This window comes from Pongo abelii, chromosome 1, assembly GCF_028885655.2.
Source record: "Pongo abelii isolate AG06213 chromosome 1, NHGRI_mPonAbe1-v2.0_pri, whole genome shotgun sequence".
In the NCBI taxonomy this organism is placed as follows: domain Eukaryota; kingdom Metazoa; phylum Chordata; class Mammalia; order Primates; family Hominidae; genus Pongo; species Pongo abelii.
Window position 1 is genome coordinate 98,944,920 of NC_071985.2, and position 27,085 is coordinate 98,972,004.

The window sequence follows — 27,085 nt, forward strand, 5'->3', positions numbered from 1 at the left end:
CTCCTTTCCCTTCAGCCTATGCAACCGTCTTTTCTCATTTTTCTTTCCCCTGATTTCTTTCCTTGACTCTCTACTCTCGGGGCTCCCCAGATGCCGGGCTCCCCTCTTTCCCCGCCACCCCCCATCTCCTGAGTCTTCCAGCACCGGGGACAGCTCCAGCCCCCGGAACAATGGACCCCACTTTAGGGTTCCTCTATAAATTCTCCATCTTAGTGCTTTGCCCAGCTCCTGACTGGGGAGTAAGATGGGGGAAGGGTTATTATCCACAGGACCAGCTGCTCTTCTGGGGGCGGGAAGGGAGTCAGAGAGGATGGAGATAGAAAGAGGGCGTGGCTCGTGCCTGGATTGTGCGTCCCTCTCCAGGGTAGAGAATTTGTATTCGACCCCTGAGACTGACATCACTGATGTCAGGGGAAAGGAGGTGGGAGTGGGGAGGGGGGTGTGGAGGGGGGAGGTTTTTGTTGAGGAGAGCGCGGCCGGAGAGCAGAGCTCCGGGACCCAGGTGACCGGGAAAGCAGGCAGCCCCAGCGGCGGGAGCAGCCGGCAGCAGCCCAGGCCCGGGGACCGGGGTGGGGGTGGGAGGGGGGCTGAGGGGAGGACCTGAAGGGGGGCGGCAGGGCAAAAGGGACCCCTGGAGCCCTGCCGCCATCAGAGATCAAGCATCTGGCATCAGGGATCTTCGGACCCAGCAGAAGGATCCGCCACAGGGGAGGTGTCCTCCCAGGGAAGCCAACGAGAGATTCACCTGCCCCACATCAGGAGTGGGCCCCCCTCACTGACGCTGCTGGCAACCATAGCAGGCCCCTTAACCCCTCAGTCTCCTCCCCATCACCCTCCTCAGGCCCTTTCCCCGCCTCCAGCTCTCATCTCAACTCCCAGTTCCCAGCCCTCTAAGCCCCAGCACCCCCGGCTACCACCTCACCCTCCAGGTCTTGGCCATACTCACCCCCATCCTGGGACATTTGCCAGATCTCTGGGAGGGAGATCGTTTGTTTGGGCGATGCCCCCTGGTGGCATGACAGCGTCTGCCTAGACCCCTGACCCCTAGCACTCAACTCCCTGGGCCTCCTTTGTGTGAAGAGCCGCCCCTCTGCTCAGCAGCGTGGTTGGGGGCCAAAGGGAAAGCCAGCCCCGGCTGGGCCCCCGGGCCCCACCACTTATCTCCTTGCTGGGCAGCTCCCCTTGGCCTTTGGGCCTCTCCCTGCTCCCCTCGGCCCCTCCTCCTGGGCCGCCTCAATGAAGGAGCCGGATGCCATCAAGCTGTTTGTGGGGCAGATCCCGAGGCATCTGGAGGAGAAGGACCTGAAGCCCATCTTCGAACAGTTTGGTCGGATCTTTGAGCTGACTGTCATCAAGGACAAGTACACCGGGCTGCACAAGGGTGAGGGGTCGGGCAGGCTGAAGAGGCTTCGGGGTGGGCTGGGAGGCTGGAGGTAGTTAAGCCAGGCTGGAGGGGTGGAGCGGCTGGGAAGGGCTGATGTGGAAGGAGAAGAGTTCAGGGCTGAGGAAAGTGGATGGAGGAGCTGAAAAAGAACTCAGCTAGAGTGATCAGGAAACCCCGGTGAAGGACTAAGGAGGGCCTCTTTTGGCTGAAGAGTTGTCAAGACGGCTGCAAAGATGTGGATCCCAGACATATGGGGGTGTTGATGTCATGGGATGAACTCAAGAAAGAATGGAGGGACAAGAGAGCTGGTTTGGGAGATAAGCAGCTGGATAGGGGTGTGTGTGTGTGTGCGTGTGCAGCAAGACTGAGAATCTGAGCAGCCTCAGATAATATTGGGATGGGGGTCAGGACACAGGGTCAGGTGTTCAATGTGGAAAGCGTGGAGCTGGACTGGGCAGGGCAGCTCCAGGACTAAAGAGAGCAACAAGGAAGCAGGGCATGAAGGCTGGAGATTGGTAAAGATCTGGAAAGTGTGGGAGGCTTAGAAAGTTAAGAGAGTGAGGGAGAAGGGAGGGTGCTCCTCAGGCCTATCCAAGGGCTGTGCGGCTAAGTGGGGGCTGTCAGGGTCAGCACTTGGAGAGCTCCACGCACCGGGGATCCCAGGGGCCACACTAGCTCCCCCTCCACCTGGCACAGGGAAGAGGCACTTCCGGCTAACTGTTCTTCCCTTCCCTTCTCTATTTCACTCTCCATCCTCCACCTGCCTATGGTGGAGGTGGGGAGAGATGAGGAAATAGGGAAAATGGGAGAAGAGAGGGATGATGGTGATCAAGATGGAGGGAGGTGGAGGTGAGGGAGAGAGGGGAAAGGAGAACAGCTCAGCAGGAGAGAAAGCCACACTACTCTTACTTGTCTGACGGTCACATGGTCCTTCTCTTCCTACACAAAGCCCATCTCCCGACAGCCCAAGTGTCCTCCCTCTCCCATCACCACCAGTATTTAGGCCTCCAGGTGTCTGCCCCACTTCTGGGGCAGAGTGTCTACCCCTTGGAGACACCTCCCTACCCCAGCAGGCAGAAGATGACAAGAAGGGAAAGCTTCCCCAGTCGTCAGTCTTTGGAAGGGAGCCTTTCAGAGAGGGGAGATGGAGGACTCACTCCCCGCCGTGTTTCTCTGCCCCTGCCCCTTCTCAGGATGTGCCTTCCTGACATACTGTGCCCGGGATTCAGCCCTGAAGGCCCAGAGCGCCCTGCACGAACAGAAGACGCTTCCAGGGGTGAGTCCTGCCCTTTGCAGGGCCAGGGGGCTGAGAAGGGCCATAGAAGTGGCAGGAGGCTCACCACCCTCCTGACACTGAGCATATTTTCCACCTCCTCTCATCGCCAGGAAGTCCCCCTCTCTCTCTGTAGCATCCGTCTTTCTTGCTGTAGATGCATGCATTTCTTGTTACCTGGAGAGAAGGAAAGCAGCGATTGGTGGCGTAAACATGACTTTTACCAGGAGCAGATGCAGCCCCTTCCCCACTTCCCAAGCTGCCCATGGGGCAACACTAGAGGGAGGACTCGCTGGTTGGAAGGTGTGGGGAAAATTCTCTGGACACCAAGTGTGGATCAGGGTGAGCAGGGGGCACCCAGGCACTCTTTTGTCACTCTGGAAAGGCAGGCTGGGCGGCTGTGAGATGAGGGAGGAGTGCCTGGAGAACAGGCAGCCGGTGCCGGCTAGATTGGCATCTCGGTGCTGGTTCTTGAGCTCCCATCTCCCTTCTGTCTCCCAGGAAGAGTCCCAGGAACAGAGCCACAGAGCATCAGGGTAGAGCAGGGCCTGGGCAGGCCTGGGCAGGTCTGGGCTGGTAGGCCTGGGAGTAGCAGGCAAGGGCAGGGACAGACATTGTAGAGGATCAGGCCTGATGCCACCAGGTATGCCCAGGGAGGCAGGGGTGGCCTCAGAGGTGGCCCCTGTCCTGCAAGGTCCTATCTCTTTGTGTCTTCTTCTTCCCAGCCAGCCTTGCTGATTGTCCCAAGCCTGGGCTGGCAACTGAGGGCAGGAAGAAAGAACCTTGGACTGTCCCCCTCCCCCGGTCACGGAAGCTGGGGGGAAAGGATGCCCCCACTCCCTTTGCTATCTGTCTGCCCTGCCTTCTCCCAGACTGTGAATCCCAGCAAGTGCCTTCCTGAGACCTAACTCCGTCCCCACCTTCAGCAAACATTTGCTCAGCAGGGTCTGGGTGCCAGAGACGCATCTGTCCCGGCCTCTACTCCTTCTCCAACGTGGGAAGTGGAGAATGCTGCTGCTCACCCATCTCTTCCTAAGAGGGAAATAGAAAACACAGATGGGGAAAGGGCAGGTGGGGACCTGGGAAAATTAGAACTGCTACAACCACCCCCAACTTCAAACCCTGCATAGGTCCATGACCCAGCCCTTCCATGGCCTCAAGCTTTGAGTACTGCTAGGAAAGCAAAGCCAACTGCGGCAAATCCACCCAAACCCCCACCCCCACCAACAATCTTATCCCAGTCGGTGTCAAGAATAGCCATTGCCTGTCACAGCCAGAGTTGAGGGCCATGCACGTGTGTGAGCTGCAGGACCCAAGGCGAGCATGTGTTTGTGCACACAGGCATGTGAGCTCTTGACAGGCCAGATGTGTGGGGTTTGGGCACACGTATCCCTGGGAAGCCTGGTCCCCATCCAGTCCCAACTTGCCTTCCCTGCTTTTCTCTGTGGAGGCCCCTCACAAATCAACAGTTTTTATCTCCATCGCCGTTTGTCTTTTTCTGTTGTCTCCCTATCTCAGAGCCCCTGCAGAAAGGAGAGGGGGTCAGAGGAAAAGGTAGATAAAGAGGACTGGAGTGGAGACATGGATGACAGACAGCCTGGGGATGGGCATGAGCCCCAAGGGTCATGTGTACCAGCTGCAGGTGTCCACCCTAGGTCTGTGCCCCTCCAGCTGCCTGGCAGCTCAGGCAGAGCTCCATCCTGGGTGTGGAGAGGCGCCACCTGCCCTTCTTGAGGAAGTCCAGCCCAGGGTGGGGGTGAGGAAGAAGGGCGCCTGGTTAATGATTGTCTAGCCCTGCTCCAGAGCTTCTAGGTGATGCTGAAATCTCCACTTTAGCCCTTGCCCCAGGGGACAGAATCCTGAGGGACCTGACAGAGCTTCCAGTAGGAAATGAGGGTTCCATCCTCCAAGAGGGACCCCCATTCAAGGGGTTTGAAGGAACAGACCCAGGGCAGTTGTGGGAAGCAGATGTCTGTGACCCTTTGTCTTCCCCAAGTCTTCTCCTGCCACCTGCATTCTCCCCTCAGTGTGTGTTTGCACGTGTGTGTGCATGAGTGTGTGTGTGCATGCATGAGTGTGTGTGCATGCAGTGTGTGTGTGTGCATGAGTGTGTGTGTGCATGCATGAGTGTGTGTGCATGCAGTGTGTGTGTGTGCATGAGTGTGTGTGTGCATGCATGAGTGTGTGTGCATGCAGTGTGTGTGTGTGCATGAGTGTGTGTGTGCATGCATGAGTGTGTGTGCATGCAGTGTGTGTGTGTGCATGAGTGTGTGTGCATGCAGTGTGTGTGTGCATGCATGAGTGTGTGTGCAGTGTGTCAGCTCCTGCATAACTGTGTCCTTCCTACTGTTCAATCTCCATGCCTTCCTACTGCAGGTTTTTTAAAAAAATCAGACATTTAGCCCCCTCTCCTTGCTCCCCATCTCTGTCACCCCAAAAATCTAGAAGGTGCTACCATACTAGGGTGATATTTTGGGCTGCAGAGAGAAAGAGAAAGAATGGGGGCTGGGCCTATAGCTGTTGAGCCCCATTTCCTCTTCTCTCCCCTAAGAGTTCCCAGGAGTGGCTCTGCCACAGGTCCCTGAATTTGTCCTCTGAGCAGGGTGTGGCCTCCTGGAGGTGGTGGAGTGGGGGTTGCCCTCTGTCCAGCTCTTCCCCCTTCACCCTGAACCAAAATCCCACTTGGGGGACATGGGCCTTCCCTGTCGGTCTGCAGTCAGGAAGGTGGATTCTGGCCCCACGGAGAGAGCCTATGAGTGGTCTGGGATGCCTGGAACAAGTGTGGAGCCAGGAGTGGCAGGACCCCAGGCTGTACCCTCAAAAGAAGTAGACTTTGTGAGAACTGTGAGGTCTTCTTGGAAGTGGGGTTTTTGCTATTGGCGAGAAAGATGAAGGCCTTAAAAGTGACCGTGGTGGAGGGGCTCGGCTATACTGGGTTGGGGTATAAATAGCCACTCCTTCTTTGGGAGGCCCGAGGGAGGGCTTGTCACCTGGTGGGTAGTAACTAGGGAGGGGAGGCACTGTGCCTGGTTGCCAGGTAAACAGGGCACAGCTGGACTCAGGGGAGGGGACAGGTGTGTCTGAGCTGAGCTAACGAAGCCTGAGCTCCCCACAGGAAGTGCCAGGCCACAAAGAAGGAGGCTGGGAAGGGGACACTGGGGCGCCAAGGGTTCTGTCTGTGAGGGTGTAGGGGGAGCCTACCGTCAGCACGGTCCTTGCTGTGGTCTGTACACTTGTGTGTCTCTTTGTGCGAATCCACATCAGCCGTGGGTATTTCTCGAGATGCTATTTTTGTGCCTGGGAGCCTATGCCAGGAGGGAACTGCATCCTTTCTCTCTGGGTCCCAGGTTCCCATCTCCATCTAGAACAGCAAATCCCCAGGCCTGCTGGGAAGGGGGCTAGCGCCGAGTGTAAGAATCCCCCAACCCTGGTTCTGATTCTACTTCTTTTGAAGTGGGCGTAGGGGTGGGTGCCTGGCTGCGGAGGTGCCTGTGAGGGAATTTCCTGAGTGCTTTGGCTAGAGCACAGGAGAGAAGGAGGTGAAAGCCCATGCACCCCGAGCATCTGCCCCCACAACGCGCTTTGCTTGCGCATGCGCACCCGCACACACATGCCTAAGGAGATTGAGCCTCCGATGGGATAATCCCAGATTGGCGGGTGATAAAGCTGGGGGCAGATTGGCTGGAGGATTTGTGTGACTGTTACCCTCCCTCCTCACCAGCTGCTCTCAGATCCAGAGATTTGGGGGGCGGGGGTGGGGCCCTGGGAAAGGAGTATCAGTTGAGGTGGGGCTTAGGTTTGGTCCGAGGCCGGGAATACCTAACTGGTGGAGTCGGCCAGACTGACTGGCATGATGCGACACCTGGGTGAGAAGGGGCAGGGGCAACTGTGACTTCTGCACTTCTCGGCGCTAAGTGATGCCACACACAGGATCTCCACATGCTGGAGCCTGGAGCTGACCGGAACCTGACTAGACATCGCCTGGCCCACTCCCTTGTTTTACAGATAAGGAAGTTGAGGTCCAGAGGGGACAAGTGGCTTGTCCAAGGTCGCCCAGCTAGTAAGTGGCAAGGCAGGGCTAGTCCTCAAATCCAGGTCTCCTGACTCCCAGTCCAGTGCCTTTCCTGAGGGTACCTCTAGCCTCACCCTCAGAATGTAAATGGATGGTTTAATTTTTCTGGTCACTGGAACTACTGCCCCACCATCAGATGAGTGGGGCAACCAGGTGTGGTTCCAGCTGTCAGAGTCCTCAAGAGCAAAATATTTTCAGACACTAAATACTAAGTCCTTCTCCTCTTTCTCCAGTTCCTATAATACTCCCCACCCTGGTTAAGAAAATCAACCTGCAGGAGTAATTTCCAAGTCCTCTCACCAGACAAGAACATGGAGAGTGGAACTAGGAATTTCTCCATTTCCACTGAAGACTGAACAAAGGGAGATACTGCAGGGGTCGGGGAGAGGTTAGAGCTCTGGAGGACTTCCGTGCACAGGGTAAATTGCGAAGGAGCACGGGACAGCAACTCCTCCTTTAGAGCCCTCCAGGCACCAAGGATTTGCTCTGGAGGAGGGAGGCAGGAGAAGGGATGGGATGGCCCCTGCAGGGCCTGCTCTGCAAGCCTCCCTCCAGAATCAGGAAGGTTTTCTGGGCCCCTCCCCCACCTCCCAGCCCCCACCAAATCCTCCACCCCCAGCATACCCTGTTACCACCCCCCACCCCACTCCTTCTCTGGGTGTGTGGAGCAGCAGAAGTGATGACGTCACCACGGTCGCCAGGGCGACAGGGACGGATAAATCAGGCTGAGTGGGCGGTTGCCATGGTGCGCATTCTCCCGTTGCCACGGAGACTGGGCATCTGCTCCCTTTGTGCTGCCCGAGTGCCTTCCCCCTGGGGTCAAGGGGTATAGGGGGGCAGAAAGAGAGGCAGACACACCTCTAAAGGTCAGAAGGAAGTCTGGGCCTCTGTGGGGTCTCCCTCGGTCTAGAGCCCTCCTTGGGGCTTCTTCAGAGTGGCCTCTGTTGCGCCCACTTTGTAGAATTGAGGCAATTCTTATTAAATAACTCCTTGGTCGGGCTCTCTCTCAGGCCCCGGGTCCTATGCGCAGGCCCCCTTCTCCCACTCAGGACAGCAGCACCCATCCCTGGCCAAGTCATCAGGAGCCCAACCTGCGCCTGGAGCTGTGCCCATGAGCCTCTCACTCTACATCCTCTCTCTCTGTGCCTCTGATCCCCTCAGGCCTTCATCCTGAACAATATTAGGCCCTGTCCCTTCCTTCCCATCAGAAACTTAGAGGGCCTGGGGCTTGCCCCTCTAGTCTCTCTGCAGGGCCTGGCCTGGGAGGGCTCTTGGGTGTTCAGAGGAGGTCCCCAGCAGCTGCCTTCTCTTCTCTCCTTCAGATGAACAGGCCGATCCAGGTCAAGCCAGCCGACAGCGAGAGCCGAGGAGGTAGGTTCTGTGCCTTTGGACTCCGTCCCTCTCCTCCCACCCCCGGGCCCAGAGCCTGGAGTTGTCGAGGGGTAGCCTTTCTTGAGGGAGAAAGCCTGATTATTCTGAAGAGTTCCCAGCTGGTGAGATAGGAGTCAGTGTGGCCAGATGGGGCGAGATCTGGCGGGGGTACAGATGGCAAAACTGAGGCCCAGGGTGGAGTGCGAGTCCCTCAGAGCTGGGATGAGCACGCTCTGCAACTATACCCCATTCCCCAACCATCAGCCCCTACAGCCATTGGACCCTAGGGTAGCGGAAGTAGTGTTAGGAGCTCCAGGGAAGGGCAGAAGAAGGGCTGGGAAGGCAGCCAGGAGGCCCTGAACATGCCCTCCTCCTGTGCCCTACCACCCAGAAGACCGGAAGCTCTTTGTGGGGATGCTAGGGAAGCAGCAGACAGATGAGGACGTCCGCAAGATGTTTGAGCCCTTCGGGACCATCGACGAGTGCACTGTGCTCCGGGGGCCAGATGGCACCAGCAAAGGTAGCCCACCCACTTCCCCCTTCCCCACCGGGCCCTTCCCCTTCCTGTTCTGCCCCCAAGGCTCCCTAGGCATCGGGTTCCACCGCAGGGTCCCACGGGGATGGGTGCTCACCCCTCTCTTCCTCCATCTCAACCTCTCCAGGCTGCGCCTTCGTGAAGTTCCAGACCCATGCCGAGGCCCAGGCGGCCATCAACACCCTTCACAGCAGCCGGACCCTGCCAGTGAGCCCCACTCCCCTGCCCCCGGGCCTCTCCTGCCCACCCTGCCCACCTGCCAGGCCCTGGCCCAGAGAAGCAGTCCACTCAGGATGGGCTATTTGAATTTACTGGAAAGGAATGTCCTGGCAGAAGAACCAAACTGCTTAGGGACACCCTCACATTTCAAATGGCACTTCCCCACCTCCCCACTCCTCCCCTATTCCCCATCCACCTTCAGCCAAATTCCCTCACATCCCTCTCCTTCCCCCTCCATTCCCCAGCCCTCCCTTCACCCCCATCTCTTCTCCAGCCTTCCCATATCCCCCTACCCTCATTTGCTGGGGCGCCAGGACACTTGCTTAGAGGCCCCACGTGCACCCCTCTTCCCTGCCCCTGCACAGCAGCATTAGGTCAGTGACCAGTCTAGAGCCAACCTCTAAATTGGAACTGGCTGACTCAGAAGGCTGTGCACTTCCCATAACTCACAGCTCTCCAGCAAAGGCTGGGCAAACATTTCACGGGGACTTGGTGGAGGGGACACAGCATTGGGTAGAGAACTGTGTCCAATGACCCTATGCCCCTTCCAGCTTTGAGATTCTAGGATTCTACCATCGTCATTGCAAATGCTCCAATTTGGTTTTTATTCAGCTCAGACTAGTATTAAGATTTGAGGCACACCATGAGGACTGGGGTGTGGGGGCAGGAGTCGTGGTAAGGCACGCAGGGCAGCCACAAGGGAAGACTAGCCTGAGATTAAACATTTGCTGTGGCGACCCAGGGTGGGGATGATTCCCAGTTCAGAGTCTTCACAGAGAAGCCAATGATGCCCTTTCCATTCCAGTAGGCCTTTCACTTTCCAAGCACGTGCCTTCACATTCCTCATTTTTTCTTCTAGCCTCTTGCACATCCTAGCATAGGGAGAGAGTGGGATTAAAATCTCCCCATCTGTCATACACAAAATGGTGGCCGCCCTCTCAGAGAGGCCAAGCCATGCCATGGGGGTGGAATGGAAACCAGGTCCTGAGGGCTCTGGGGAGGAGAGACCCTGACCCTGCACCTCTGACCTGTGTGTGGGCCCGTGCCCAGGGTGCCTCGTCCAGCCTGGTGGTGAAGTTTGCTGACACCGAGAAGGAGCGAGGTCTTCGCCGCATGCAGCAGGTGGCCACCCAGCTGGGCATGTTCAGCCCCATCGCCCTCCAGTTTGGAGCCTACAGCGCCTACACCCAGGCCGTGAGCACTGCCCCTGATGCCGGGCCAGCCCTCCTGACCCCCTGTATCTTGCCCCCACCCTCCCGATGCCAAGGCCCCGGGCTGGGAGGGAGCCAGGCTGGGGCACAGGGGGCCTGCCCCACTCTCCTCTCCCCTCCCCCCAGCTGATGCAGCAGCAGGCGGCCCTGGTAGCGGCTCACAGTGCCTACCTCAGCCCCATGGCCACCATGGCTGCCGTGCAGATGCAGCACATGGCTGCCATCAATGCCAATGGCCTCATCGCCACCCCCATCACCCCATCCTCAGGTATGGCCTGGGCAAGGCCGGGCAAGGGAACTAAGCATGGTAGGGGTAGGCAGGGGCACAGGGCATCGCTCAGGGAAGCCTCGGGGTCTGGGAGGGACTCAGGAGTCAGAGAGGCCTGCTTCCTCCCCTCTGCCCACAGACTTGCTGACTGGTTCTCTGCCTGTGTGTGTGTCTGCTCCTCTGCTCTCTCCCTGTCGCTTTCTCCTCCCCAGGAACCAGCACCCCTCCTGCCATCGCTGCCACGCCTGTCTCTGCCATTCCGGCTGCCCTGGGCGTCAACGGCTACAGCCCGGTGCCCACCCAGCCCACTGGGCAGCCTGCCCCTGATGCTCTGTATCCCAACGGGGTTCACCCCTACCCAGGTGGGACTCTCTGCCTGCCCACTCCGTCCCAGCAACCATTTAAGCCACCACTCCCATTAGGGAGGCAGGACACACCTTCCCTCCCAGCTTTGGGGGTTACAGGCACTTCCTCCTGCCCTGCCATCCTGGACGGGGATGATCCTTCCTGTTGGGCTCGGCCAGGAAGCTGAGGTGTAGAGTGGTGAAGCTACCTGTCCAGGGTTGCAAGGCAGTCAGACCCAAGTCTTCCTAACGCTGGGCTCTTTCCCCTCTTCCCACTGCTTTGTGCATTTCCACCTTCTCACTTCACACCCCATGCCCAGAGAAGCTCTGCTCCCCATCTGCCTGGCCTCGGCCCAGAGGCCCAGAGAGGCACTGAGGGCCCCCACTGCGTGCCAGGTCCACGCTAATGGTCTGTGCTGCTCTCCCTAGCCCAGAGCCCTGCGGCCCCCGTGGACCCCCTGCAGCAGGCCTACGCGGGGATGCAGCACTACACAGGTGAGGCGCCCTAGCCAGGGCCCCTGCTCAGGTAGGAGAGGCGGCAGGAGGAAAAGAGGCCCAGTAAAAGAGGCCCAGTAACTGGGTCTGGGCTTCTTGGCTCCCTGCCAATCAACCTCTTCAGGCTTTACTGACAAGCCCAACTGTGGGGAGGGGTTTTTAAGGGCAGCACACCCAGGGATCTGAGGCAGCTCCTTCCCTGACCACCTCTCAGCCCTGCAGGTGCCACTGGCCTGGGCTAGGGGAAGGGAGACAGGGTTGGCTGGGAGGGCTCAAGAAGTCAGGGAAGCCCCATCAGCCTCTCTGTTCTCCCCACCCCAGCAGCCTACCCAGCAGCCTACAGCCTGGTTGCACCTGCGTTCCCGCAGCCTCCAGCCCTGGTCGCCCAGCAGCCCCCACCACCGCCTCAACAGCAGCAGCAGCAGCAGCAGCAGCAGCAACAGCAGCAGCAAAGAGAAGGTGCTGGCTGGGGCCTTGGGAGACAGGAATGTCCTTGTTATGGGCTTGGGGACTCCCTATCACCCCGCGCTGAGCCCAGCTCTTGCCCATGTGTCAGGATGAAAGCAAGTGGGGAGGGGGTGGCTGGAGACTTCGCCCACACTGTCGAGGACTGGGACTGGAGGGCCCTCCCAGAATCTGCTTTCCCTGGGACATTTGCTCCTGGAGTGTGTGCCTCCCGGTCACTGAGCTCTTTCTTCTGTCTCTGCCGCCACCCAGGCCCTGATGGCTGCAACATCTTCATCTACCACCTGCCCCAGGAGTTCACTGACTCAGAGATCCTCCAGATGTTTGTCCCCTTTGGCCATGTCATCTCAGCCAAAGTCTTTGTTGACCGGGCCACCAATCAAAGCAAATGTTTTGGTAAGAATATGATATGGCACAGTTTTTGCCATACTCCAAATCAGGACAAGGTCTAATATATTTGAAGGCATTTATGGTCACAGTGGACCCAGTATTTGAAATACTGATTATCCAAGAGTACAAAAGAGCCATTTTGACACACCCAACATGCACACCCAGCTGCTGCCTGGGCCCATCTCTTCTTCCTTCAGCATTTCTCTTAAAAACTGGCCAAATTCATGTCCCATGAGGTCTGAAATAGGCTTATGGTCTGGGGATGTTTGGTTTGCAAAAGGTGGGCTTGGGGAGTCGGTTTTAGCTGCCTTCACATCTTTGAAAGGCTTCCTCAGGGGAGAAAGGGAATGTTCTTCTCTGCTTCAGAAGCCATTTAGGGTCTGGAAGTGGCCGTTTTCAAAGGGCAGGCTCAGAGCTATCCAGGCAGAGGAAGGGGTCACCGGCACAGAATGCTGGGAAGAACATGGTAGTTTGAGTGGCTGGACTGGATTCATCCATTCAACCCATCAATCAACAAATTCCTACGGAATGCTGCTATGTGGCAGGCAGCTTTCTAGGCATTTGGGACACTTGGGAGACACAGGGTAGTGCCAGAGGTCTCCTAAGCACAGAAGAGCTAGGTGGGGCTGGGCCGGGCCTTATGCCCCTCTCACCCCAGGCTTTGTGAGTTTCGACAATCCGGCCAGTGCCCAGGCTGCCATCCAGGCCATGAATGGCTTCCAGATCGGCATGAAGCGCCTCAAAGTCCAGCTAAAGCGGCCTAAGGATGCCAACCGGCCCTACTGAGGGTCCCCAGGTGGGTCCCGCTCCTCTGTTGTGGCCTCCCTCCCCAGCTTCACACACTGCAGCCAGGGCCCTCGATTGGACTGCACCCCCCACCCCTGTCCTCCACCACCCTCAGGGATGCCCACCCCCCCCTTGACCCTGGGCACTTGAAGCAGGGGACTGGGGCAGCTCCCTCAGCTGTTTTTCAATAATCTGAGTCACTCTCTCTCTCTCTCTCTCTCTCACACACACCCTCTGTGACCCCAGAAAGAGCCAAGTCTTTGTATATATGTGTCCACTCCCTGGACCTTCCACAATATCTGGTCTCGTTTGTCTGGTCAGTGTCCGTGTCTGTGTGTGTCTCTTTCTGGTTTTCCTTCGGGTTAGAGTGGAATTAGGGGAATAGGACTGGAGGATTAAGGGGTTGGCTGAGGGTGCCAGAGGGCCCTAGAATCCTTGGCTCCTAGAATCTCTGTTGTGCTGAGAAGTGAGGACATCAGCCCTGGTTTCCCTGGACTTCAGGTGATTTTTCCCATGTAGCAGCAGACCCATGGGGCAGCAGAGTGCACAGGACAGACTGGGGGAGCCCATTTCCAGGCCTCTTGGGAGTTGCTCTGGTTTAGGTGGAAGAGGTTGAAATGTCGCACCGCCTGTGAAGTTTATTTATCAGGTCCCCTCCACCCCATTGCTGGCCACCACCTCAACCTCACGGCCACAGAGCTGTGAGCCTTGGTTACTTTCGCACTGTTTAATCTCCTTTGGACCAAACCCTTGAGAAAACACAACCCAAGAAAAATACCCACATTTTCTGTTTCTCCCCTTTCCCCCCAATCCTGGCTGCTTAACTCCCCCCACCCTGGGGGCCCCCCCAGCCCAGGGCCCGTGTCCATTGTCGGCCGAAGCCCCCATCCCCGGACCCCTGCTCCGGGCCCCTGTAAGTTGCATGGAACGAGCGTGTTGTCTTTGGAGCCGATTGTTTGTTCTTTGGGGAGGGGCCGCGGAGGGAAGCACCCCCAAGCCCAAGGTCAGGGCCGGGGGCAGCTCGCGGGACGTGCTTGGTCTACAGTGGTTGGTGACTGTGGTCTGTGTTCTGTGCATTTCTCTCTTGCTTTCTGTGTTCCTTTCCAAAAAGGAATGAGAGCACTAACTGGGGGCCGGGGGTGGTCTCACCCCATGAGACTCCATCCCTGAGCCGTGACCTGGGCTCTGCCCTGGCCTTCTCTGTGGATGTTCCCTTTCTTTTTCCAGGTGTCTATCTCTTACACGCACCCCCTTCTCTGTCTCTCTCTCCATTTCTCTGCCTGCCTGTCTGTTGTCATCTCTTTGCCTCTCTCCCCCTCCAGTCTTTATTTTTCTCATGGGCTGTTTGACTATTTCCTTCCTAATACCGTTTGGTTTCCTGTATGGTTCGCCCCCTCCCTCCTGTCTCCTCTATCCCTGCTCTCATGGCTGGGGGGTGGGGGCAGATGGGTCCGTTTGGACTGAGGCCTGATGATCTGCCTTCCTCAGGCAGCCCCATCCTAGAAGCTGTCACTCACCCCAGCCCCCTCCCCTCCCCCAGAGCCCGTGATCCGCATCGGCGGTCTCTTCCCCATGCTTCACCCATGTTTCTTCCTTCACAGGTCTGGAGATCCCAGAGGAAGGGGCGCCTCACACCCTCTTCCGACTGGCCCTGGCCCTCTCTGCACACCTGCCCTGGGCCTTGACTGGGTTCTGGGGCAAACGCTGCTTCGTGGCCCCAGGGGGCACAAGACACCGGCCCCTCCCACCCCCCTGCCTCTCTGAAGGGCCGTGGCTACGCTTCCCTGGATCCAAGGGCCCATTTCCTCCTAGATGCCCTTTTGGCCTTTGTGAGGGAGCGAGGAACAGGCTCGAAGGTTCCGGGGTATCTGCCTTCTGCTGGGCTCCTGTGACAGGCCTTCTGTGCCCAGCGTTTGTACTTGCCTCCCCCACCAGTGGGCCTGTTCTACCCGTGCAGGCCCCAGGAGAGCCGCAGGGGCCTGCCACACACTCCCAGCGCACCCTCACCCCAGCCTCTTCCCCACATTAGGGGTTTCTTGGAAGCTGGCTCTCACTCCCCTCCACCCTCAGCTAGAGGTAGGATATCCCTGACTCCTGGGCTCCCAGCCCTAAAACTCACTGCCTCCCCCAAGGGCCCCCTCTAAGGAGGGTGTGGGGGAGCCCTGAGGGCTGCCTCTCTGCCAGTCAGCCACAGAGACCCTCCTCCTTTCACGAGGAAAAGACCTTCCCCTGAACCCCTAAAAATGTTTACAGTCTCTGCTGGTTCCCTCCGTGTAAATACCACTACCACCCGTGCGTTATCCAGCCCGCCCGGCCTGGCCCGGACGCTGCCATCTCTCTTTCTGGGAGTTTAGACAATGTTGCCCTTGGATTTTTTTCTCTCTCTTAATTTCTCCCTTTGCTTTGGGGGGTAATTGGGTATTGGGAGGAGGGGTGTGGGGAGGGGTCAAGGGGTTTATTACCTGATCATTTTCTTTAGGAAGAGGTTTTAGGGAAAAGAAAATGGGGTGGGGGTGGGAGTGGTAAGGGGAGACCGGGGAGTCAGTTTCAGACAGTTCTCTATGCTTAACTTATTTATTTATTGCATTTTACTTTTAAAGAGTTGGTCTTTTCTGTCTAAATAAAGAAAAAAGTTTAAAAGCATCAAATAAGAGTCTTGGAAGGTTGAGGGTAGGGGATTGTTCCCTGCCCACACTGGGAAGGGGGAGGGAGGTAGAGAATGAGGTTTGAGAGAAAATCCCATCAGGGAAGGCCAGGCCCTTGCTTTTGAGCAGCATCCAGGCCTTGTTCATGGCTTCATGATCCTGTCCTTCAGCCCTTCTTTGGGGCTTAATTCTGGAATGTCCTGCAGAGTTGGGCACAAGGAGATCTCCCCTGTCGGGGGCTCTCCCCTGTATCCAGCTCTGTCCCTCTGAAGGCTGAGGACTTGCAGTCTCACATTTGGACCTCCATTTCTGCACAGAGGCCAGTGTGGATACTGGGAGCCAGTTGTGACACCACCATTTACTAACCACTGCTCCATATGTGATTCTGTTCCAAGTCCTTATTGTGCATTTCCTCATTTTACCTCCTAACAACCTTGTGAGGCAGGATATAGTTTATTTATTTTACTTATTTATTTTGAGACAGGGTCTCGCTCTGTCACTCAAGCTGGAGTGCGATGGTGAGATCATAGCTCACTGCAACACTGAACTGGTTCAGGGGATCCTCCTGCCTCAGCCTCCCAAGTAGTTACGACTATAAGCGGCTACACCACCACACCCAGCTCATTTTTAAAAATCGTTTTTTTTTTTTTGTAGACAGGGTCTTGCTATGTTGCCCAGGCTGGTCTCAAACCCCTGGGCTCAAGCAAACCTCCAGCCCTGGCCTCCCAAAGTGCTCAGATTACAGACATGAGCCACCACACCCAGCCTAGGTAGGATATAATTTTATAGATGGGAAAAAGAGGCTTGGAAGGTTAACTAACTTCCCTGGAGTCACAAAGCCAGTAAGGCATGGCTGTAGGAGTTGAACCCAGTTTGTCAGACTCCAAAGCCCATGATGTTCTCTTCTTACCTGTTCTTTGACCTGAGGCAAAGATCCCAAGAAGTAGCAAGCAGGCTTAGGAGTGAGTCCTTCAGGTAGAGGGTGGACTGCATAAGCCCTAAGTCCCTCCACTTCCTAGATTCTTCTCTGTGAGCTGCTTTAGGGCAGGCTCAGGATCACACAGGTGTCTTCTTTGACTTCATAGAACATGTGCTTCTAGGCTGCTACCCCACCCTCAGTATGTCCCTTCTTATAAACTTGCTCAACTTCCAGCTCTGATCTGGCCTCAGGTCAGAGCTCTGTGAAGGCACAACAGTAAATCCCAACTCACCCCCAGATCCCTGCCCTGTACTTCTGCTTCTCTTCATAGACCTCAAACTAAGAATAGTTAAAAAGAGAAGCAAAATGCGAAGTGCTATGCAGATATATATGTGGACGTTGTTTTAGGGGGAAAAAAGTGTCTCTTGGATTGGTAAAGATCAGAAATGGGACCTTACAAAGAAGAAGAATCCAGCCAGTATTCTTAGCCAAGTAGACAGCATCTGAAATCTCAACAACACAGAGCTGTAAGTGTGTGTGGGTGTGCTCAGAGATGAGAAAAAGCCTGTGTAGCAAGGGGGACAGGAGTCAGCATTTAATATCTACAAATTTCCCCATGAGCTGCCTCAACTTCAGGGCAGTTTCTAAGTCAGTATAGAAAGACAGAAGGTGGGTTTTAGACCAAAGGGCATCTCCCAGAGTGATTCACTGACTCAGCGGTTCTCTCCTGGGGGGTGAGGGTGGCAACAGGACTGAGAAGCTGCCTCCTTCTTGGCCTCTTCCCAGACCTCAGGCAGCGTCTCGGTGTGGCAGCCCCTGCTGCAACATCAATGGCTACTTTTATTGTCTGTTTCTTCTTCTAAAATAATCAAGTTATGTTCAAACGTTAATGGCAGCATAAAGGGAAGAGAAGGAAAATAACTTCTTGAGCTAGAAGAGTGGAGCTGACATGTTAATAGCAGGGACAGAGGGGAGCCTTTTAGTTGTAGAAATGAAAGCAGACATTTAGAAAAATATCCTCAGTTAGGGAGATTAAGGTGATGAGACAATGGCTGGGGAAAAAAATAGTCCTAAATAATTCCTTCCACGTGTCCCATCTTCTTTCCATATTTTTAAAGCTTTGGAAAGCATAAACGTAATGCAAAGTGTCTCTATTTCCTCGGGTTGGACTCTGCTGGCCTGAGAGCCAGCCTCTCTGACTTTCAGTGTTTCCTTTGTCTTTTAATTCTCCTGCTAAAATTTCAAAGCCTTTCACAGCCTTGACTTCAGGTATTTGTGACTGAAGCAATTCCCACTCATGGCCAAGCCCCATTCTCTTCTCCAAATCTGGTAACTTGAACAGCCCTGATCCAAGCCCCTGGTCCTAATAAGACCCTTGTTCTCTGGCCCCTCTTTCAGTCTATTTCACAGAGCAGTCAGCTTCTTCTTGCTCCTCATAAACTTGGTTTCCCTCCAATATATTGCATCCTCTCACCTGCCTGATGAAAACCAAGTCCCAGTGATACGTTTCTAGCCTAATTTTTGTCCTGAACTCAATTTTGGTATTACCTTTTCTCCCTCAGTCTTCATCATTAGTAAGCAGCACCACTAGGTACCTACTCAAGCCAAAACTTGGATTACACCCTTTCTCTCATGTCTCCTCCCCAATCCAACTGCAAAGCCCTACTAAGTCTACCTCTAAAGTATTCAGCTGATTTACTTACTCATGTCTCTGCATCTCCACAGCCATCAACACTGTCCACGTCACATTGCTCTCATCTGTCTCCATGTTTCTTCTCCTGCTCTCCTACAATTTGTTCTCCCAAGAAGCCAAGAGTCATCTTTTAAAAGTTAATTCACCAACATTTACTACCTAGTCTGCTTTGTCCAGCACTGTATCCTGGTCACCCTAAACAGTGCCCCAAACATTAGACATTGCTTAGTAAATAAGAAATGACTGTTGGACATCTATACTGGATTTCCCATCCGTATCTAAATCATCATAGGGCCAATGCTAAAACTTTCTCCCATAAAGTGCCAACTCATATATTTCTATTTTCTAGTCACATAGACAGAAAACCTCAAGAGTTTTTAGTACTTTCACATAAACTCAATGGTATTAAATCATTTAAGATTTCACTTCCACAGACTTTCTCATATCATTTCCCTCTTTTCAATTATCACTGCCTACACTTATTAACTGACTAATCATAGCAATTTCCTAATTGGTCCTTCTGTCTATGTTCTGAAGCATCAATCTTTCTAAAACTGCAGCTAATAAAAAACAAAACTTCTCTGCTGCTGTTTTTTGTTGTTTTTCATAGAACACCTCAGCCTGGTATTCAAGGCTCTTCGAAGTCTTACTTTCCACTTCATTCCCACACATACCCAAATAGAACTATTCATTGTTCTCTAGGCAAGTTTGGTCCCTTTTCTCCCATGTCTTTTCATTCCCAGTTACTACAGTGTCTGGCAAATAATGGCTCAATAAATGTTTGTTGAATGCCTTCTTGTTGAAATCCTTCTCACACTAAAACAGTTCAGCTTAAACACTACTTTCTTCATGAAAATCTTAACGGCCCTCATCCACAGGTCTTTCTCCTTCCTTTTCTAGTCCTTATGGCACTTAAACCTTTCACTGCTGTGTATCATGGCCATGCGTAGGTGTCTCATTCTTCTGTGAGCCTGTAAGCTGGCAGAAATGTTTCTTTCTTTGCTTTTGTGTCTGTTGCAGTATCTCAATCTCCCCACCCCACCCCCAACAGCAGATACCTAATAAATGTTTGACTTTAACCACTGTAACTCTAATTCTGGAATTCCACTTTGTTCTTCTTTATGGATTCTTTGCTTAGGAAAGGTAACATTTCCCCCCTCCATTAGCACAGTAGTGTTTCTTAGATTTTAAATATCCAAAGCTAATGGGTGGGTGAATGAATGAGCCCCTGAACAATGTCTCTTCCCAAACTGACAAACAAAATGTCACAATGGTTCTTGGTCTTATGGTCATCAGTTAGGGAACAAAAGCGTGTGGCCGGAAGTTGTAAAAATAATAATAAATGAAGCTTTATAAAAAAATTAAAATGTCTCACCCACCACAAATGCTGAGCTTTTCAGACCAGAGTCAGCTCATAAACAAATGTGCAGAGAGGAACAGGTACTCTTGAGAGAAGGTAATTAGGCCCCAGCCCCTCAGATGCCTCTGCAAAAGCAAAAGGCAGTAGGACCACCCTTCTTCTCAGGAGTGTGGGAGCAGGGGAGAGTAAGGCTACCCACAGTGCCTTGTTTTGTGCTGGACGTTCAATAGTCATAATGTGTTCCTTTCAGTCCAGATCCCAAAGAGAAAAACTTTCCCGATTTACCTGAAAAAGTATATACCTGTTGCTGGGGGTGGAGAGGAGGGGCCATTGCTAAGATCTGTACCAAAGGCTCTGCCAGGCTCTATCTGCATGGCAGAGAAAGGAATCCTGTGAATCTTCAAAGGATTTTTGTGCAAGCTTGCAGATGGGAGGGGTAAGCTCAATCACCTCTGAGATCTGAAGGAGAAGAAGGAATTTTCAAAGGAGCCACTGGGAAGAGAACTGCAAACCAAGGGCCTCCTGTGGCTTCTTTCCTCACCCTTCTCCATTCCCTGAACTCAAAAAACTGCCCTACTAGTTACCTGGGAAAACTGATTAGATGTTTCTTCTTCTTTTCAGACTGACCACTCTGACTCAAATCTCAAAGGTCCCTGTTCACTTCTTCCCACACAACCCAAAGGATTCGTAGTCTAGGAAACCAAAGAAGTGTTTGATCAATAAATCAATTTATTTAAAAGAATATGTTACAATTAATTACACTAAGTGACATTACCAAACAATTTTAGAGTGGTTAGCTCTAGAACAAGGAATGAAAGAAACACTGTTAGCCATTATTGTGTCTGTGTATTTTCTCTTCACATTTCTTAAATCACAAATAAAAAATACAAGATACTGCAGTGAAAATACAATTAGAGTTTCTCTGAAATAAATTAAATGTGCATGGCCTGGGAAAAACTGAAGCCCAGCTCACTGGCTTAAAAGGGGGTCATGATATAAAATTAATGTCCAAGTTAGCAGGCGGCCAAGTGCCCCCACCCCGTATCACTCCCCTCTTTGATTCTATTCCTTACCACAGCCCTGATCTTCCCACATACCCTAGATTATTGCTGAGGAGTGAGCTGATGCTGTCCTGGCAGCAATGAGGCCTGGCGTGATGTGCTCAGGTTTAGGGGAACAGGAAGTCAAGAGGTGGACCTGGAAGATGGGGAGCTAGAGAAGCATACCCACTACCTCTCTTCTCCCTCCCTCTGAGTGTTCTATCACATCATCCTCCAAAAGGAAGCTACTGTGACACAATGAAGCTGGTGAAGAAACAGCAGTATGCTGGGGTCAACAGATCAAAGAGCTTCTACTGCTGAATGAATCTAGCCAAACAGTATGATGGCGAGAAGGGAGAGCACAGCAGTCCCTCCTGGTCTGGAAAATTCAGGTCAACTAGGATGCAGTCCCCTTCAAGAAAACTACCTCCTAGGAGCCCAGCCCAGAAGTTGGCAAATTCTGAGATAGGAGAGAGTGTCATCTCCTGTCAGTGCCCTATTTTGCTGCTCCAAGTGCTGGGTTTGGAGCTACAGGAAGGGACAACCCAAAGCTACTGGCCTGGGTAACTAAAGGATGAAACTAAATGGGCCAGGCATGAGGATGTTGGAATATTTATTTAATTCCTCCCTGAGAGCTCGGTCCAGGCCTAGGAGCTGCCCTGAGCACGCACATATCTGTACCTGTGTTTAGGCCTAGGGTAAGGACAGGGCAGAAAAATGGAGAATAGAATAAACATATAAAGAGCAGAGGGCCCAAAGCATGGCCCAAGGGAACCTTTCTGCAGGGACAGGTTTCTCAGGGTCTACATTTTCTCCTGGGCCATAAAAAGCTCTGAGCTTCTACCCCAGACGATAGAAACCAAGTGTGGAGGAAGGCCAGTGAGAGACCAGGAGGATCCTGCTGGTTCTGCTGGGATGAAGGTGGGGGCACTGGGAGACCCCCTCTTTCCAGGGACAAATTGCAAAAGAAGTCTGGGTAGAAGCCTCCCTGGGCAGAAGCTGGGACTAAGAAGAACAGTAGGGATTACAGAAAGGAAGTGCAGAGGAAGGGGAGAGAGAAGAGTCACAACTAACACTGCTTCATGCAAAGAAGGGCTTGATCCTATGGGATCCACACAGCCACAGGGAACCCGCCTCCATCACCCAAGACCGTGCATGGGTGGAAGAGAAGAAGGCGCTGTCCTTTGGGGTGCCCTCCTTCCCCACCTCCTTGCTGCAGCTGGGTGCTTTGTTACTGGGACACTTTCAAGAAGGGCTGTTCCTAAATAAATTCTGCCAACAGGCCAACTACCTATAGGGCCCTCACCTAATCTCCAAAGCACCAAGTGAATGCTATGCCAGAAAGGGAACATAACACCAGCTACCCATTCTAAGGGGCCTCCAAATCCCTATGTCTCATGTCTGAAGGTCAGCATTCAAGCTGTCGCATGGAATCCCAGCTCTGTTCATTACTGTCCCACTCTGAGCAAGTAGGGACAAATTGCTATTTTTACAGTTTGAACAAAGCTGGTGCCAAGTCTCTTTAGCATCTAGGAGTGGGAAATCAACATGTCTTCTTTTCAGGGTCCTTTGGCTCATTTTAAATTCATTTAAACCAAAAGAAGTTAGTTCTGTGTCAAAGTCTTCAAATTAGGGATCCCTCTGCAACTTTACACATTCAGCATTCTTACATTTTGTACTCTGTGATTCCACCTAGATTTGGAGAAGGTGAGGGAGGAAAGGCTGTCCTCTTTGATCCCATACCATGCAGGGGCAAACGGGTGCCAGGATAACAAAATAAGAAAGAAAGAAAGAAAGAAAAGTGGGCCAGTCACAGTGGCTCACTCCTGTAATCCTAGCACTTTGGGAGGCCGAGGTGGGCAGATTACTTGAGGTCAGGAGTTCAAAACCAACCTGGCCATCATGGTGAAACCCCGCCCTACCAAAAATACAAAAAATTAGTGGGGCGTGGTGGTGTACACCTGTAATCCCAGTACTTGGGAGGCTGAGGCAGGAGAACCGCTTGAACCCAAGAGGCGGAGGGTGCTGTGAGCCGAGATCGTGCCACTGCACTCCAACCTGGGCGACAGAGCAAGACTCTGGAAAAAAAAAACAAAAAACAGAAAACAAAAAAAAAAGGAAGGAAGGAAGGAAGGGGAAAGAAAAGTGGCCTCACAATGATTTGCAACAAGAAATTACAAAAAAGAGATGAAAGAAGGAAAGAAAAAGAAGGAAAGCAAAAGAAAGAGAAAGAAAGAAAGAAAGAAAGAAAGAAAGAAAGAAAAGAAAGAAAGAAAGAAAAGAAAGAAAGAAAGAAGAAAGAAAGAAGAAAGAAAGAAAGAAAGAAAGAAAGAAAGAAAGAAAGAAAGAAAGAAAGAAAGGAGTGGCCTCACAATGATTTGCAAAAACAAATTACAAAAAAGAGACTTTCCAGCCACCCCCCTACACTGTTTAGTGGAGTTGACTACAACCAATTATGACTGTCTCCCAGTTAGAGCAAAAGATGCCATCCTAGGAAGGTTTTTGTTTAGGAAGGGGAGAAGGGAAAAAGAAAAGGCTCAAAGATGTGTTTTAGTTGCATCTGAGCCTGACTTGGTGCTTCTTATGCATTATTTACAGAGCTTAGGGGCTGGGAATATTGTCCTACCCCAATTAGCCCTGGCTTCTGATCCTGGGATGCAGCTCTTAAGTCTCAAAGGGTCTAGCTGCAAGATCAGATGAGGAGCTCTTTAAGGGACAGAAAGCAGTAAGGTTTTCCTTCAGTCTCCTTTCAATTAAAACTGGGGAGATCCAATCTAATCAACCGTATTCCTACTACTCCTTCCTGGGTCCTCAGCTGGCTTGGATGGGGCTATTGTTTGGTTGGCACAGACCACTGACCCACTGCAAGTTTCCCCAAGGCCTTGAAGATACTATTGGATCCCTTCCCATCACTGCTGTTTAAGGAAGTCACAGAGAATGCCGTAGTTATGGGTGGTTATTGGTCAGGAATGGAGGAGGTAAAACCTCATGTACATAGGGCATTGCTTGCTTTCTTTCCTCTATGTAAGTCCAACCTGTGTGCCTAAGGTATCAGCTTAACTCTGGTCCCGAGTACTATCCCTGCTGCAAAAAAGGCAGGGAAGGACACAGTGGCTCATGCCTGTAATCCCAGCACTTTGGGAGGCTGAGACAAGAGGATCACCTGAGGCCAGGAGTTTGAGACCCGCCTGGGCAACATAGTGAGACCCTGTCTCTACAAAAAAATTTTAAGAAGAATTAGCCAGGTGTGGTGGTGCACACCTGTAGTCCCAGCTACTCAGGAGGGTGAGGCAGAAGGATCACCTGAGCCCAGGAATTCAAGGTAACAGTGAGCTATGTTCATGCTACCACACTCCAGTCTGGGCGACAGAGTAAGACCCTGTCTCAGAAGAAAAAAAAAAAAAAAAAAGAAGGCAAGGAAAACAGGAAATTACTACCATGAAGTATTTCAGGTTCAGGTTCCCATGGCATCAACCTCCTGAGCCCACCCGCAACTCCACTCAGGGCCGGTTGAGGGAAAGCATACCGAGGCTCTAGGAAAGCAGGATGGAGGTGCAGAATGTGGCTAGAAAGCCAGGAGTGAGAGAAACAGATGGATCAAAAAAACTGTCACAGAATCAAGAGACCATACCAGGACTTCAGGCTCTCCCTGCAGAACTACAGCCTGTTAACCTTGAGAAACACACCTCTTTCTCCTCCCCAACACCCTCTTGGAAGATAAAGAAACTACACTCCTTGTTCCCAGACTCTATGGCAACCCATGAGCCGGAATCTATACTCAATACAAAAAAAGGGGCAAAAATCCAAGCAGGTTGTAAACTTTTCAAGTCCTTCATGAGGAGAGGTATTTTTCCCTGTAAAATGCTTTTTTTTTTTCCTTTTTAAAGTTTGTTTCAAAAGAAAGAGAGCACAAGAGAGGTCATGGATTCTAGTGAAAGGTGTGTAAAAACACAAGCTAAAAAAGGTACTGCCATCAATATGAAATTTAAAAAGAAATATATATATGTATATACGTGCAGCTAATTTGTGTATATATAATTTTTACATACATACATATATATGTCTGAACAGTGCAAATGGATGAAGTTCATAGTTCCAGTTTTAAAAATATAGTACAAGGAGAGGCTGTTGGTATGAGGCCCAGGTGAAAGGACAAAGATACCTTTGGCAAGTTGGTTGGGCTTATTTCTTTTCCTGTCTTAACTCAGTTGACTTCTGGTGCTGACCGATCTGCTGTTCACTACCACCTCAATTCCAGAGACATGAAATTCAGAGGGGGTTATTAATAATATTTAGTTTAGGGCTTTTGAATATAACGACTTTAACTTTTTCTCTTCTTTTGTGTTAATGGTTACTCTGTCTGAAATAGGACATGAAAGGAGTAAGAGGATGGGGGTGAAGGGAAGGGAAGGGAAGGGGATAAGGAAAGGCTAGGTGGCCACATCTCTCTGCTGTGACCTCGCCATCTGGAAAATGTTCTGAAAGGAAAAAAAAAAAAAAGAGTTATTGGGAAGCCACATCTCCTCTTATCTGGAGACAACTCCTCAAACAGAAGCTAAAAAGGTATGCCTGGATGACTCAATCTGATTGGCCGCATCTTTCCTGATATAACTTCTCATCTAGAATCATAGCCTTTTAGAGCCGGAAGGGACCTTGGATATTAATTATGTGGTTCAGTCTTCCTGTTTCACAGAAAAGAAAACTGAGAGCTAGGGAAGCTGATTTACCCAAAATTACACAGAGGAAAAAAAAAGCCAGGAGAAAACCCAGATAAAATTCCCAGAGCCCAATGTTCTTTCTACTGTACTAAGAATATAAATTTTCATGTTCTTGACTTGACCTCCTGATTCTTTCAAAGATTTTCTTTGAGAATAAGTAACTAATTATTCAGAATCTTCCAAATTCTGTTCCAGCACTGGCACATACAGACAGCAGTAAAGCAACAGCAAACACCTTCCCTCACACACACATTCTTGGTTCGCCTAGAAAGACTGCCAGGACTCATCCAGTCAAGACGGCTACAACTGAGGACAGCTTCCCCTGTGGGTCACGAACAACATGGAGGGTGATCTGATTTAAAAAACTGGCAGAGGAGGGTCCATGAAGTCATGAGAGATGGAAGAGCCTGTAGCCAATGTCCACCCTCTAGACAAGGGAAGAAGCAGGGCTTTTTTGCACAGCCCGTTCACCATCCAGAGGCCAACCTTGCTGGAAGAATGTCCTGGCTCACATGAGATAATCGGTCTCTAACTAATATTCCTAGAAAGACAGAGATGGAGGTGAGGGTCCCAGGTATTTGGCCACAGGCCTACAAATTTTAAAGAAACAGAAAAGATGAAAAGGTCAATTCAAGGACTGTTCAGAATTACCTCTTTTCTCCACTTGAGCTCGCAGAACACCCTCTCGAAGCACTCATGCATGTAATTGAACTGAAAAAAAAGGTGGTGACACTCACTAACTTCTCAAGAGCAGGCACCTCAGGACTGTGCCTTTGAACTCCTATCCCCAGTCATCCCATCTTCCAAACTCAGTCTAGAGAAAAACCCTGACAAGTACCATAAAACCCAGGCATGGTTCATCCACTATTCTCTAGCTCCTTCTAGTGGTAACTATGAGCCAAGTGGGATACGAAATTGCCAATTCCAGTCAGGCCTAAAGCAAAGACAGGATGAATCTGGGGGCTCCAGGATTCAAACAGGTTCAGATCTCAAGACAACTACTAGCTCTATCTCTCTCTCCATTTATGCATTTAGCTGGAAAAAAACAAAAAAACAAACTAAGTCCCAGTTACTTTCTCCAAATTGCACTCACATATGGCGTGAAGATTTTAACCCATCGGGGCTTCTTCTCTCCTCGTGCATATTCGAAACAGAAGGCCATCCCTTCTTCATCTGTGTCCCATCGCTGCATCTCATCCCATTCAAATGCAATTACCTGGTTCTGGACAACCAAGACAAGGCAGTAAGGTACAGTCTGTGTTTCAGAGTGCTGGGGAACTGAGGTAGGGGGTTCTGAACCAGGAGACAGAAGAGAAATGAATGGAGATGTCTGCATCGCTTCAGAGAAAGGACTGTGATAGAAGAATACAAATCAGTGGAAGCAGCCAATGAAGCTGAGGATCAGTGTGGATTCCATGCCTGTTTATTTGCCCCAGTCAAAATACAGTTTTGATTTCATTTCCCCCTAAAAAGGAATTAAAACGTCACAAGGAAGTGAGCATCAAAGTATCTCCAGTCCTCGTAGCCAGAGCCCTATGATGAAAACTCACCTCCAGTTGTCCTTCTTCAGTGCAGGCATGCAGTTTAAAGTGCGTGATGCTGATGGCTGTGATAACGTGCCCCTTCCTCCTGGAGTCACAGGCACAGTGGGGAAAGATAATTTCATTGTAGCCCTCACAAGTCCTTAGCATGTTGAGGTACTAAAAAAAAAAAAAAAAGAAAGGAGAAACAGGGTTACTACGGTATTAAACACAATGAAGAGCTATTGAGATGTGGTGCAAGAAAAGGAACAAAGAGTATTCTCACCCAACAACCTGAAGACCTGGCCTCTGGTCACGCACCCATCTCTAAGTTGGGAAAGGACTCTGAGACAATTCTTTTCTTTTTATTTTTTGAG

At 51.9% G+C, this 27,085-nt stretch overlaps 3 protein-coding genes across 27 annotated transcripts in view; 1 reads left to right on the forward strand and 2 right to left on the reverse strand.

Moving 5' to 3' along the window:
• The window catches only part of RIIAD1 (regulatory subunit of type II PKA R-subunit domain containing 1), a 50,821-nt gene extending 43,895 nt beyond the window's left edge, over positions 1 to 6,926 (reverse strand). For 3 of the 4 annotated variants that reach the window (XM_054528114.1, XM_054528120.1, XM_054528104.1), the window contains exon 1: positions 1 to 432. In XM_054528114.1, the coding sequence (XP_054384089.1) occupies positions 1 to 399 (399 nt within the window). In that variant the 5' untranslated portion in view covers positions 400 to 432. Of the gene's footprint in view, positions 433 to 2,724; positions 2,835 to 3,577; positions 3,690 to 4,084; positions 4,181 to 5,858 lie in introns of those variants that run through there. The other variant, XM_054528123.2, reaches the window with a different exon arrangement.
• CELF3 (CUGBP Elav-like family member 3) lies at positions 416 to 24,059 on the forward strand. Of its 18 annotated transcripts, none has more exons than XM_054528070.2 (14): positions 416 to 502; positions 1,276 to 1,381; positions 2,578 to 2,660; positions 8,052 to 8,100; positions 8,492 to 8,620; positions 8,763 to 8,842; positions 9,905 to 10,048; positions 10,192 to 10,333; positions 10,546 to 10,695; positions 11,107 to 11,172; positions 11,494 to 11,631; positions 11,890 to 12,033; positions 12,686 to 12,823; positions 14,415 to 19,708. In XM_054528070.2, the coding sequence occupies exons 4-13, from the start codon at positions 8,052 to 8,054 to the stop codon at positions 12,811 to 12,813; spliced, it is 1,170 nt and encodes a 389-aa protein (XP_054384045.1). In that variant the 5' UTR covers positions 416 to 502; positions 1,276 to 1,381; positions 2,578 to 2,660; the 3' UTR covers positions 12,814 to 12,823; positions 14,415 to 19,708. The 18 variants fall into 18 exon arrangements, 17 of the variants coding, with proteins under 17 accessions (XP_054384045.1, XP_054384048.1, XP_054383967.1 ...); XM_054528073.2 differs by having other exon boundaries at positions 8,495 to 8,620; XR_008512336.2 differs by lacking the exon at positions 416 to 502 and adding an exon at positions 13,665 to 13,726 and having other exon boundaries at positions 577 to 1,381.
• SNX27 (sorting nexin 27) overlaps positions 20,140 to 27,085 on the reverse strand; it is an 88,935-nt gene continuing 81,989 nt past the window's right edge. For 3 of the 5 annotated variants that reach the window (XM_009244357.4, XM_054527978.2, XM_054527983.1), the window contains 4 exons: positions 26,739 to 26,888; positions 26,282 to 26,410; positions 25,840 to 25,899; positions 20,140 to 24,948 (listed from right to left, as the gene is read on the reverse strand). In XM_009244357.4, coding sequence (XP_009242632.3) covers positions 24,901 to 24,948; positions 25,840 to 25,899; positions 26,282 to 26,410; positions 26,739 to 26,888 — 387 coding nt within the window. In that variant the 3' untranslated portion in view covers positions 20,140 to 24,900. Of the gene's footprint in view, positions 25,730 to 25,839; positions 25,900 to 26,281; positions 26,411 to 26,738; positions 26,889 to 27,085 lie in introns of all 5 variants that reach the window. The other 2 variants (XM_054527975.2, XM_063727693.1) reach the window with 1 other exon arrangement.

Excerpts from the sequence above, each read along its gene's own strand:
- CELF3 (XM_054527992.2), top strand. The coding sequence starts at position 1,237 with ATGAAGGAGCCGGATGCCATCAAGCTGTTTGTGGGGCAGATCCCGAGG. Across the intron at positions 1,382-2,577 it reads GTACACCGGGCTGCACAAGG|GATGTGCCTTCCTGACATAC; the intron begins GTGAGGGGTCGG and ends GCCCCTTCTCAG. Across the intron at positions 11,632-11,889 it reads ACAGCAGCAGCAAAGAGAAG|GCCCTGATGGCTGCAACATC; the intron begins GTGCTGGCTGGG and ends GCCGCCACCCAG.